Source organism: Carassius auratus, chromosome 2 (genome assembly GCF_003368295.1).
Source record: "Carassius auratus strain Wakin chromosome 2, ASM336829v1, whole genome shotgun sequence".
NCBI lineage: Eukaryota > Metazoa > Chordata > Actinopteri > Cypriniformes > Cyprinidae > Carassius > Carassius auratus.
The window spans coordinates 4480723-4492502 of record NC_039244.1 but is presented as its reverse complement, the minus strand read 5'-3'; the positions used below and the strand labels follow the sequence as shown (position 1 = coordinate 4492502).

Here is an 11780-nt window from a genome sequence, read left to right as displayed (position 1 = left end):
CTAACCTCATGTTTTTCAAAACGTGTGTATGTGTATAAATTATAAAATGGTATATCTTGTTATTAAACATATAATAATAATAATAATAATAATAAATATTTTAATATTATCAATTTTGTTAAATATTAGAGAACCACTATTTTATATCATACTGTTTTAACAATAATTTATATAGGCTTTTTATTTTAATAATTTTGTGTATCTTAACACATGAAAGAGTTTATAAAAACCTTATTAATACAATAGTGTTACTTATAATATAAAAGTTGTTAACGTAATGTTTATATTATAGCTTTAATAATTATATTTCTAATTATATTATTATAATATTATTTATTACCTACAGCTCTAACTGAATTACAGTCGAATGAACTCTTATCTTCGAAATAGACATTAATATACGAGCAGTATTATAATCTTATAATAAAGGAGAGCTTGCTGCCTGCGGGTCATAATGTATTCACAGATGTCTGACGGTCTCGGGTGTGCGGCTGAATGCCATCATCTCTCAGTCTCACCCAAAGAAGGCGTGTCGCTTCCCGGGAAGTCGCCTCATCCAGCAGCTCTTTGTCCCGCTGCTGTGTGTGTGTCAGTCCCGGGCTGAGCTGCTCGAGTCATGGCGGCGGCGCCCGCGAACCCCCGCACCGGGAGCCCGAGCCCGAGAGCGCAGCTGCCGCCCTGCTATTACGAGGGATACCTGGAGAAAAGAGGAGCGAAAGACAAGGTAACGTGTCAAACACTTGATCCGATTATATCATCACGCGCAGCCGCGTATCATGCCCCTGGCATTTGCTGCACGCGCGTGTTGTGTGGATATGGGCGAGGTTTGCATGGATCAGCTGTCTAAACATTATGTCGTTTGTCAAGTGACAACTCAAATGTTGACTGTACATTTTAATTGTAAAGTTAACGGATGAATGAGTCGGTGTAGCACAAATCGTCAGAGCACCGGTGCCTGACAGCTCTTTAAATGCCTGCCATAACCCATATTTGAGCTGCTACTTCTGTTTGGTTCTTTAAATTGTCGGCAGCTTCTCTGTTAATGGACACTCGTTAATGCAGACCACATGCAATCGCAAGTGTGTGATCATATTAATATGAATTTTCAAGCCTTCATTCATTCATGCATCTCTTGCTACATTGCATCTATCATGTTACATGTAGATCCGAGTTCATGCACACTGTTTAATCCTGTCTATTGTCATTTAATATGATATATTGGGATTGAATCATTCAGTCATTAGTCGTGCATGACTTCTACCAAGTGCACATTTACAGATTCTGTTCTAATGTAACTTTGATGCACAAAAGTTAATCATAAATAGTGTAGGTAATAAATCATTAACAAACCGACTTTCCTATCAATGGATAATGCAAATTTTAGTGAAGTGAGTTAATACTGTGCTAAACGTGTGTTTCATTTTATTGACTTCGTTTATATCAGCATTATATCATCCATAAAAATATGCTTTTTAGATATAAGTATATCAGCATTTTCCATTGGTCTGGATTTTATTATAATATTCGGTTTCATCTAATATTTTTGTCACTGAAATTTTTTTTGAGTAACTAAATGATATAGATATGGTGCATTATATTTTCTTATAGACAGATGGATATACATACTGTAAAAAATGTGTAAAACACTGAATGTGCAATACTATTTAGTGAATAAAATGTTATCTTCCTTTGAAGTAACCAAATGAATTTTAACCAAATTGTATTACATAGTATTTTCTATTTTTATCTATAATATATGTACAGTGTTGACAATATGTAAAACTCTGAATATGCAGTAGCTATTAAACAGTGCAATGTACAAATATATTTCAGTTCTAAGCTAAAATATTATCCAAAGCAAAAATGTGTTGACAAAGAGAGAGCCACTTATATAAATGGATCCCAAATCGCATATTCAGGAGGGAATATTCAGAGGGGTTCAGGTGCCCTGTGTATGCAGCGGGGGTGGGTCTCAGATTTAGGACAGCTGTGCTCCGGGTTGGTGTGTGTGTGTGTGTGAGAGAGAGAGAGAGAGCCGTGCCCCGGGGAGCCATGAGCTGCCACTGAGATCAGGATTGAGCCAGACAGAGCAGAGAATTACAGAGAGAAGAACAGTAATCTATGCAGAGATGACTGCCTTTTACTGCACTGTCAGAGTCAGAGCATTAGCAAGTAAAAATATGTGTTCAAGCCCAAAGACATTTAACCAACCAGAAAGAGATGATTTGTCACTTTTGTGTCTTTATATAAATATCCAACTATAATGCAAATTGAGTTCACATAACAGATATGGAAATATGGCTTTTGTTCTCTCTGGATGCAGGTTGCTCTGCGTTTGTGGACCTGCTTATGTGGAAACACGCTGTACTTCTTCAACACCCCTAAGGACACAAGTGTAAGTAACGTCTTCAGGGACTGGCAACCCATACAGCTGTTCATAATTTACAATCATCAATCTGAGGAGCAATAGGATCTAGATCTAGAAGGACCTTTTTCTGCAAATCCCCTTCATGTCTAAAGTCCATCGTAACCTTATCTCAGTACGCGCAGTCAGCCATGGGAGAGCAGACTCTACTTATTGTGGTTACAGTATTGATTTTAATTCTGAACCCATCAGATAGCAGTTTCAACCTCTTTAACCTCAGCTGCGGATGGGGGGGGGGGTGTAACATGCAAAGTTTGCTGAAGAATCACACTGTGTGGGAGTGTAATATTTACATAGATGCTCACAGAATAACGCATGTTTATTCTGGTTATTAATCTTCCAGGAAACACAAATGATATAAGATGTCATGTGATTTTCTAATATATATATATATATATATATATATATATATATATATATATATATATATATATATATATATATATATATCTGTATTTTCCCACCAGAAAAAGTATGAACCATGTGAATTATAAATTGTAAATTGGAGATGATTTTTATTTTAAATTGATTGTTTAAAATAATTTATTCCAAAACAAAAGACCTTAAAGTTTAACATTTGAGAGCAAAATATATACATATACATATATATATATATATATATATATATATATATATATATATATATATATATATATATATATATTCTTATTAATTATTAGTCGTGTAATTTTATTGTGATTAACTGCTATTAATAATAATAATAATAATAATAATAATATTTAAGTCATTTTTACTGTACAATAGTATTATTGCTATATATAATTATATTTTTAATATAATAACAATCATAAAAAGTGTTTTATTTTTTTTATTTAAATGATACAAAAATATTTTACCATTTATTATTATTCAAAATGTATTTATTTTATAAATATTTATGAATATAATTTAATATTGTTTTAAAAATTACATAATAAACATTAGAAATTCTGCACAAAATCTCTCTTTTTTTTATGTTTCACAGAAATCAGTCAGGTTTGGAGAGGTATTTTTGGGTAAACTGTTCCTTTAAATGTCGCTCTGTGTTTTCTGATCAGTTTGTAGAGAAGCTGGACCTGAGTGGGTTTGTGTCTCTGATCGATGACCCAAGTCGTGATCGGAATCTGGAGGCGGCCAGACTGAACCTCCGGATGAAGGATGGAGAAATCAAACTCACTGTGAGTATTTGATGTCTGTCAGTATGCATGCATCTCATTCCTCTCATGCCCTTAATCTCAGTCTCACACACACAGACCGTCTGCTGTGTATTACACACTGAATAGCAATAGCTTTCTTAAAACGATAAGCTCCAGTTTGACTGCCTGGTCAGTCATACTCCATATGCACATCTCAACCTACACTCACTCCTGTATGAGCAAATCTGAGTCTTTCAGTCTTCACAAACATCTCACTATGGAAATTACCTTTGACACACTAAAGAGATTTTCGCTTTCACAGGCCACTATTATACTCATGTTTGTGCTCACCACATCTGATGCAGTTATAACACTTCCACAAAGCTCCAGGTCATATTTCGGTCAGGTCAAGACTAAACCGCACTTACTGTACAGTGAAGGATCACTATCAGCTGTTAAATGTGCTGAAGTCTTTGCTCGGGAAACCCTCGGCTTATTCTGCATCAGAATTAGGGCACATCAGAGGCTAGAGTGATTCTACAGAGATTCCCAACACAAAGAAGCACAAAAACACTGTACTTCGATACTTCCTCTTACAGACCCCATGAGCAGCCCTTCCATAACCTCAAAAAAAGAGTAGATTAAAGTAAGATTTTTTTAATGTTATTGGAAGAAGTCTAACCAAGGCTGTATTTATTTGATAAAAAAAATCAGTAAAATCTAAAACATTGTGAAATACAGTGTTATTACTGTTAAAATGTTTTTATTTAAATATATTTGAAAATGAAATTTATTCCTGGGATCAAAGCTGAATTTTCAGCAAATTACTCCAGTCTTCAGTGTCACATGATCCTTCAGAAATCATTCTGATATACCGATTTCCTGCTCAAAAAACATTTATTATTATTATTATCAGTGTTGAAAACAGATGTCCTGCTCAATATTTTTGTGGAATTCTTGATGCATTTTTTCAGGATTCTTTGTTGAATAGAAAGCTCTAAGGAACAGCGTTTATTTGAAGTAGAAATCTTTTATAACATTATAAATTCTTTACTGTAACTTTTGATCAATTTAATGTGTCCTTGCTGAATAAAAGTATTGATTAAATCAATAAATGTAATGGAGATCTAATTGACTGAGATATTACATGTCTCAAATGTAATACAGTAGTGAAAGGAAATATTGCATTGAATTATAGTTATTAATAACATAATTAATGTCAATGTTTCTCTCTTTCTTCTCAGGCTCCTAATCTGGAGGCGCGTGAGCTGTGGAAAGGTTTTCTCTACTCTGTCGTAGATGTAAGTTCAATCAAACGAGGAAATGGTTTTGTTTTACGGTAGTTGACACACATTCTTTAGTGTCACAGGTGAGTTTATGCTCTTACATAAAAGGGCATAACTCTAGTGTGAAAGCGCTGGCATGTTGTTATTGCACACTAGAAACAGGTCAAGTTTCTATGTCAATAAACACTTACAGTTTCTTCTGCAGAACAATGAATTCTGGTCTGACGTATTATTTTTAGCACGTAGCACTGAATAATCCTGTTGTTCTGTGTTTGTTAGTAAAATCTCAGACTTTTGAACTGCAGGGTTTGAGTTTTATGACCATGTTTAAACAATGCAACACATGCCTTTGTTTCTTTTGGTTTAGGAAGGATTTGGAATGAATGTAACAAAAGCTTTTGGGGAAAAAGGAAGTGGATTATAATGGGCTATTTAAGATTATTTGTTTTTTATTTTATGCTCATTTTCTAGACTATTGTAGACTTTGTTAATTTTAATATTGTTGAGAGTTTTGTGAATGTTTTGTCAGATTTCTCAAGAAATTTTAATTGTAACTTATATTATCTATGTCTCTTTATAATTAAATCAGTTTATATGAATGTTTTTGTTGGACTTTAGACGTTTAGCAAAGTCGATTTCCCATCCATCATAAAACATGACCAGGTGTTATAAAAACTATTTACCAGCATCATATTCACCTGCTCTGCTCACTTGTTTTTCTAGATAAGAGATCAGCGTCCCCATGTATAAAGCGTCACTGTGCACTGTATATTTAACCGTGCAGATTTGCTTTGGGTTTGATTGCAGCTGGCTGTGCCCACGACTCTCACCCTTCTGCCCGGGCAGCTGCACATGCTGAAAGAAGTCGTGGAGAAAGAAAAAATGCGTCGAAAGGCACGCGTGTCCTCCAGAGCCCCCGCGTCACCCCTCTCGCTCCCGCTGGTGGGGGAAATACCTGCGTGAGTATCTGTTTATGTGAGCGAGAGCAGTTTGGGGAAGAAGGTTCATAGATGACATTCCTGACCGTCTGAGTGTTTATACATAACTAAAACAACACTATAAATATTGTTTTTATAGAAGTATACATTTAATCAATTTTGCCTGCCTTGTAAAACAGATGAAAAATGTCATGGATGTGTCCTACCCAGCAATAAAAACAATGTAAAACTAATTTCATATGTCAGTTCGCAGACCTACAAACTCAAATATATGTGATGTTTTTAAAATAATCATATCTTCATTTGGATTTTTATGTTGTATGAAGTGAATGCATTGTGGCTGATATGCTATTTATAACTTCTCATCTATTTACAGACTAATATTGTCATGTTTTTCCATGTTCTTGTTAAATTGACACTCCAAACTAAGGTTTGACTTCTCATTACTCAATCGAAAACTGTGTTTGCTAGCATTATATTATTTTATTTTGTTTTGTTCTCTATTTGTAGATCATCCTTGTCATTTTTAGGCTTTCTTTACCAAAATCTTATCTGCATACTTAACTGGTGTGAATAATCTCCTTCTTAGTGGATACTTGAGACTAATGCTAATGTACGTAGTTGTGCTTGTGTGTTATTTGGCAGGTGTTTCAGGCCTGTGTCTCGTACTGAAGCTGAGGTGCTGTTAGAAAGACATCCAGACTGCGGGAACATGCTGCTCAGACCAGGCCGAGACGGATCTTCACTCGCCGTCACCACACGACAAGACCTGAATGGGTAAAAACACTGAAACACCTCTCTGTCTCTCTCTTCTTCTTTTATTGAGAGCATAGACCTCCAAAAATACACCTTGGCTCTCTTCTAAAATCTTGTAAGTTGTCTTTTGTATGCATATAACCATATTCCTGTAGCTCAAGTGGTAGAGCATTGTGTTAGCAAGCACAAGGTTGGGGGTTCGAATCCCAGGGAACACATCTTAGGAGAAAATTGTTAGTTTGAATGCAATGTAAGTCACTTTGTAATAAAAGCATCTGCTAAATGCATAAATTTAAAGTTTCATACATTTTTAAAACCTCATTAGTGACTATTTAGATGTCCTTAATAGATAGCAGCTCTGAACACCACAAAAATAATGCTCATGAAATGTAGTGCACATGAATAAAAAAAAAAAAAAAAATATATATATATATATATATATATATATATATATATATACAGTGTATACAAAGCATATATAGTTTAAATTTAATATGATCTGATCTGGTAGCTTGAATTATCTTCCACTGAGCTTTGTGTGATGTATTCTTTAGACCAACTCATTATGAAATCACAAGTGCCTGTTGTGACATCATCACTTGATTTCATTATGTCTCCATAAATTATCATAATGACATTACTGCTGGATTTCATTATGACCACATGAATAGACGTGACTGATTTTTCCTTCATTATGTCATTGTTACAGCTTTCCTCTTAATTTCGCTGGATCAGTGTTACTTTGGGGTTATTTATGTACTATTATAGTATTTTATAATATTTTAATTGCCTTTTATTTTTATATTTCAGTTTTCATTTTAATTTAAGTAATTTTGTGTTCATTCTTTACAATATTTCTATTTAGCTTTATTTTAATTAGTAATTTTAGTACTTAAAAATGGGAAATAAGGAAATATTTTATCCTTGGCAACAGAAGTCAAATAAACTTTTTTTTTTATTGGCTATTTAGATTTTTTTTTTTCAGATAACAGGGGAATCATAGTTTTAGTTTGAGTTGAACAATAACAACATTGCACTGGATGTCCCTGGCACACATCAGAACAGACTCATTGTGTTGGTTTGTTCTCTTCTGTTTCAGATCAGTGTTCAGGCATTACAGAGTGACACAGAAGCAGCAGGGAGGTTACATCATCGATGTGGAAAGCCCAGTATGTCAAAACCACTTCCTCAATAAAGGGAATCTGTGTAAAAACATCAGCCTAGGGGGAAATCTCACTCCACCTCTTATTTTGGTCTCTTCCTGCAGATCCCTTGTCCCACACTGCATGATGTCATCAATGCCCTGATGGAGAAAACTGCCGGGACTCTTCAGCCCTTTATATTAGAAGAGCCTTATGAGGAGAACATCAGTACGTCACAAAACGCTCACACATGTACTGCATATGCTCACAGTATGTGCTTCTACATTGTTAAGTTTGGCCATAAAAGAACACATTTCTGAATTCAGTGTTCAAATTTCCCTTTCCTGTAGCGTTTGTGTCGTCCAACGATGAGAATGGAGAGCGAACCCTGCACTCCGCTCTCTCTGGACCTCTTTCTCGTACTCCATCACTGCCACCTAAACAAGGTATCATCCATCTCTTGCTCCACAGCTTCACATCTGCTGCCATTTGTTCATATATTGAGATTGCTGCAACTTCATATGATTAAAATGGTAAAAGAGCTGCTAACTAAATGGTCAAATCGCGACTTTTATAATGAATCATCTGTTATTTCAGTTTCAATGCTTCTGCCAAACAACAAGCAGGAACAGCTGCACTTGAATGCTGTAGTTACTCTTGTTGCAAAAGTATGAAACAAGTCTCAGTCTGTGTGTTTGAGCAATTTGTGGCTTGTAGGAATTGCACAACCCTGTGAGAAGTTGCTGGCTGTCTGTGAACAATACATGCGGGGCTGCCCATACTTATATGTCAATGTACTAGTGAATGCTTTTATCCAGATCAGTGTTCACCTCAGATTCTCTTGACTAAGGGAGTGAGTTTGTATGTGTGTGTTCAGTAGGTGCAGACAGATGGTCGCTGCGGTCACAGACCAGATCTCCCAGTTCCTCCCCAAGATCCTTTTCCCCGCCTGGATCCCCGTCCAACTCCATGAGAAGGCTGGTTCTGTCTCCCTCGCCGCTCTCTCAGAGTAAGACCCCAAGGGCATTTTTTAAATGGCCCCAAAACTGTTTATCATAAAATTTCAAGGGATAGCATTTTAGGGGGTTCTGATATTTATTGTGTTTTCCAACATATTGACGAAAAAATCTTGGAAGGAAAATTTCCATGCATTAAATTGCTTAAAAGTGACAATAAGAATTTTCTATTTCAAATAAATGCAGATATTTTCAATTTTCTATTCATCAAAGATTTGTGAAAAACTGTTTCCACAAAAATATAATAATAAATGTTTCTTGGGCACTAAATAAGCATATCTGAATGATTTCTGAAGGATCATGTGACACTGAAGACTGGAGTAATGATGCTGAAAAATCAGCTTTGCATCATAAGAATCAATGACACATTAAAATATATTCAAATTGTTTAAATTGTTACAATATTTCACAATATTACTGTTTTAAACGAAAAAAATGTGATTGAATAAATGCAGCCTACTTTGAATAGTAGTGTGTATATTGTTTTCAGTGTGCACTTTTGTCTCAGAGACCCCAAACATACAGAAGTAAATCAATATAACAGAACATGAGGGTGTAAATATGACTGGGTATTTAAATGTGACTAGTTAGTTTTCTTGCCATCAGGTCTTACAGACGAGCTCAAACAGAAGCTGGAGAAGAGACGGGCCAGTCAACAGTGATTTCCTCCCTTCGTCGTCTCATTCTTCCAGTGCCTTCCAGTAAAGACTGATGTCCTGTTGAACAGACGAGGACTCCCTGTAATCGACATTCTTCCCTCAGTGTGACTGAAACAATGCCACTTTACTTTGGCATAATCAATAACACAAGAGTCGAGGTCCACCAGCTATCCTGCCTCATAATAATGCTGTCACAGAATGATGCTGTTTCCGTTTAAAAGGGAAAAATCTGTGCCAAGATTCTCGATACCTCTTACACTCTCTGTTCTATTAATGATTAGACATCAGCACGCAGGCTTTGACTGACAAAACCATGTGTCGAGAGCACATTTCCGCACATTTAAGAAAGAAGCACATCAAATTTGTCTTAAAATTAAAGACTTTCATTACTGTTTTTAATCAAACACTAACTGTGAACTGGAGATAATTTATCTATAAACTCAGATTAATGTGAATCTAGTATTGTTCAAGGTAGGATGCAAAATTATAAACTGGTTTTAGCTGGTCTCCCAGCCTAAACAGCGAAAAAAGTAGTTAAAAAACCTCTAAAACCAGCCTGCAAAGCAGCTATTACAAGGCTGGAAGACAAGCTAATACCAGCCAAACTGATATATATATATATATATATATATATATATATATATATATATATATATATATATATATATATATATATATATACATCCTTCAATAGAAATAAAGCAGTTTATGGCCATTAGGAAGCATTTTGAAAGGTGTGGCAGAAAGTTAATTTTTGACCTAGCTTCCTGTCTCAGTAGATCTATGTTTTGACATTTGTATGATGCTCTTGGACACATTTGCAAGAGAAACGTCCAAGTCTATGGAGCAGGTTTTGCGCACATAAAAAAAAAAAAAGGTATTTGAATATAAAGGACAATTAAGCCGTCTAGAGGTGAGACTTTGTCATCAGGCTGATGGGTTGTAAGAGACGGTTGCATTTGTGTTCCTGATTGACAAACTATCATTATCTGTTTTATGAACATGCGTGGTGCTACTGTGACTTTGTAGATATGTCATGTGATGTTAAAATCATGTTTTGTTATTTAGAACTGTGATATTTATGGGAATTAAAGGGAAGGTTTTGTAGAATTCACCCACTGTTCTAGTTTTATATGTTGTGAACTGCGTTTCATCGTTGCCAAAAACTGAAAACGTGCGACAGAAAACATAACAGTCGGTCCTCTCTTCTCTCTGTGGTGAGCACATAACGTTACCTTTTGACTAGAAGTTCAGGATAGTCTATTTAAAGTAAAAAAAAAAAAAAGAAAGAAAGAAAAAAAAAAACATTTTTGCTGGGCCGGTTGATTTTATGTTACTGTATAATGGACGGTTTTAGAGGATGGTAAGCTAATTTACAAGTAAAGCAGAACATACTTTAAACTATTTTTTTTTATTCGCTAAATATCCGGTTGTTTGGCAAAATAAATATAATATCGCAAGGAGTTTATCGCAAAATAAATCTCTTCAGGAGAGGTGAAGCTGAATCATCCTGTCAGGAACACCAGGGGGCGTCACTACTCTTCAACTTTGACCTCAGCCTATTCCTGTCAAACGATTCATAATACACGGATTATGATTTATTTCACGTTATTGTTATTGGATGAGAAATGCTTCATAAAACAAAGTCTGTATTTAATATTGAAAATGCTTGTACCCAGCCAGCTGTTGACCAGCCTGCAACATTGAAATGTGGTTAGGTCAATAATTGTTTTTCAGGCTGCTAATGTAAATTAATGTAAAAAAAAAAAAAATGTTTACAAAATCAGTGTTAAAGTTTAATTCACCCATGTTGAAACAACACTGCAATATCAACATATGATTTGCAAAATAAAAACAACATTGTGCAGTGATTCATTAAACTTTGATCCAGGCCGTTGATTCATCCGAGAAAAACTGTGCCAGTATAGAGCAACTTCATCCAGATCTTGCACTTCATCTTGATTATGCAAAACAATTATTATTATTGTTGTTATTTTACAATTTATATCATAATGAACATAGCTAATTTGGATGTAAGCAGAAGCTGCAATGAGCAAATGACCCTTGCAAAGAGCTGAGGTGAGAAAACCCTTAAAGGAACACTCCACTTTTTTGAAAATAGGCTCATTTTTCAAATCCCCTAGAATTAAACAGACGAGTTTTACTGTTTTTGAATCCATTCAGCCACTCTCTGGGTCTGGCGGTAGCACTGATGGAATTTTTATTATTTTTTTTCTGAAAATGAAATGAAAATGAAAATGAAAAACTTTCTAGGAACTACTCCGGAATGAGAGTATAGTTCCTAGGCATATCAGCCTAGAAAATCACAACTTTTCATTTTCCATCAGTCTTAGTACACGATGTAACTACAAAAGAATCAAGTTTTAAATAGGAAAAATATTGAAACTCTTCGGTTATTTTT

The 11780-nt window shown here is 35.0% G+C and overlaps 1 protein-coding gene across 1 annotated transcript; it reads left to right on the top strand.

Annotated features, from left to right (window-relative positions):
* The first annotated feature begins 449 nt into the window (after window positions 1-449).
* Window positions 450-9975, top strand: LOC113113379 (signal-transducing adaptor protein 2-like). The gene is made up of 11 exons (XM_026279528.1): window positions 450-724; window positions 2324-2395; window positions 3484-3603; window positions 4806-4862; window positions 5655-5806; window positions 6431-6562; window positions 7641-7710; window positions 7809-7911; window positions 8034-8129; window positions 8561-8692; window positions 9306-9975. The coding sequence occupies exons 1-11, from the start codon at window positions 617-619 to the stop codon at window positions 9359-9361; spliced, it is 1098 nt and encodes a 365-aa protein (XP_026135313.1). The 5' UTR covers window positions 450-616; the 3' UTR covers window positions 9362-9975.
* Window positions 9976-11780: the final 1805 nt, after the last annotated feature.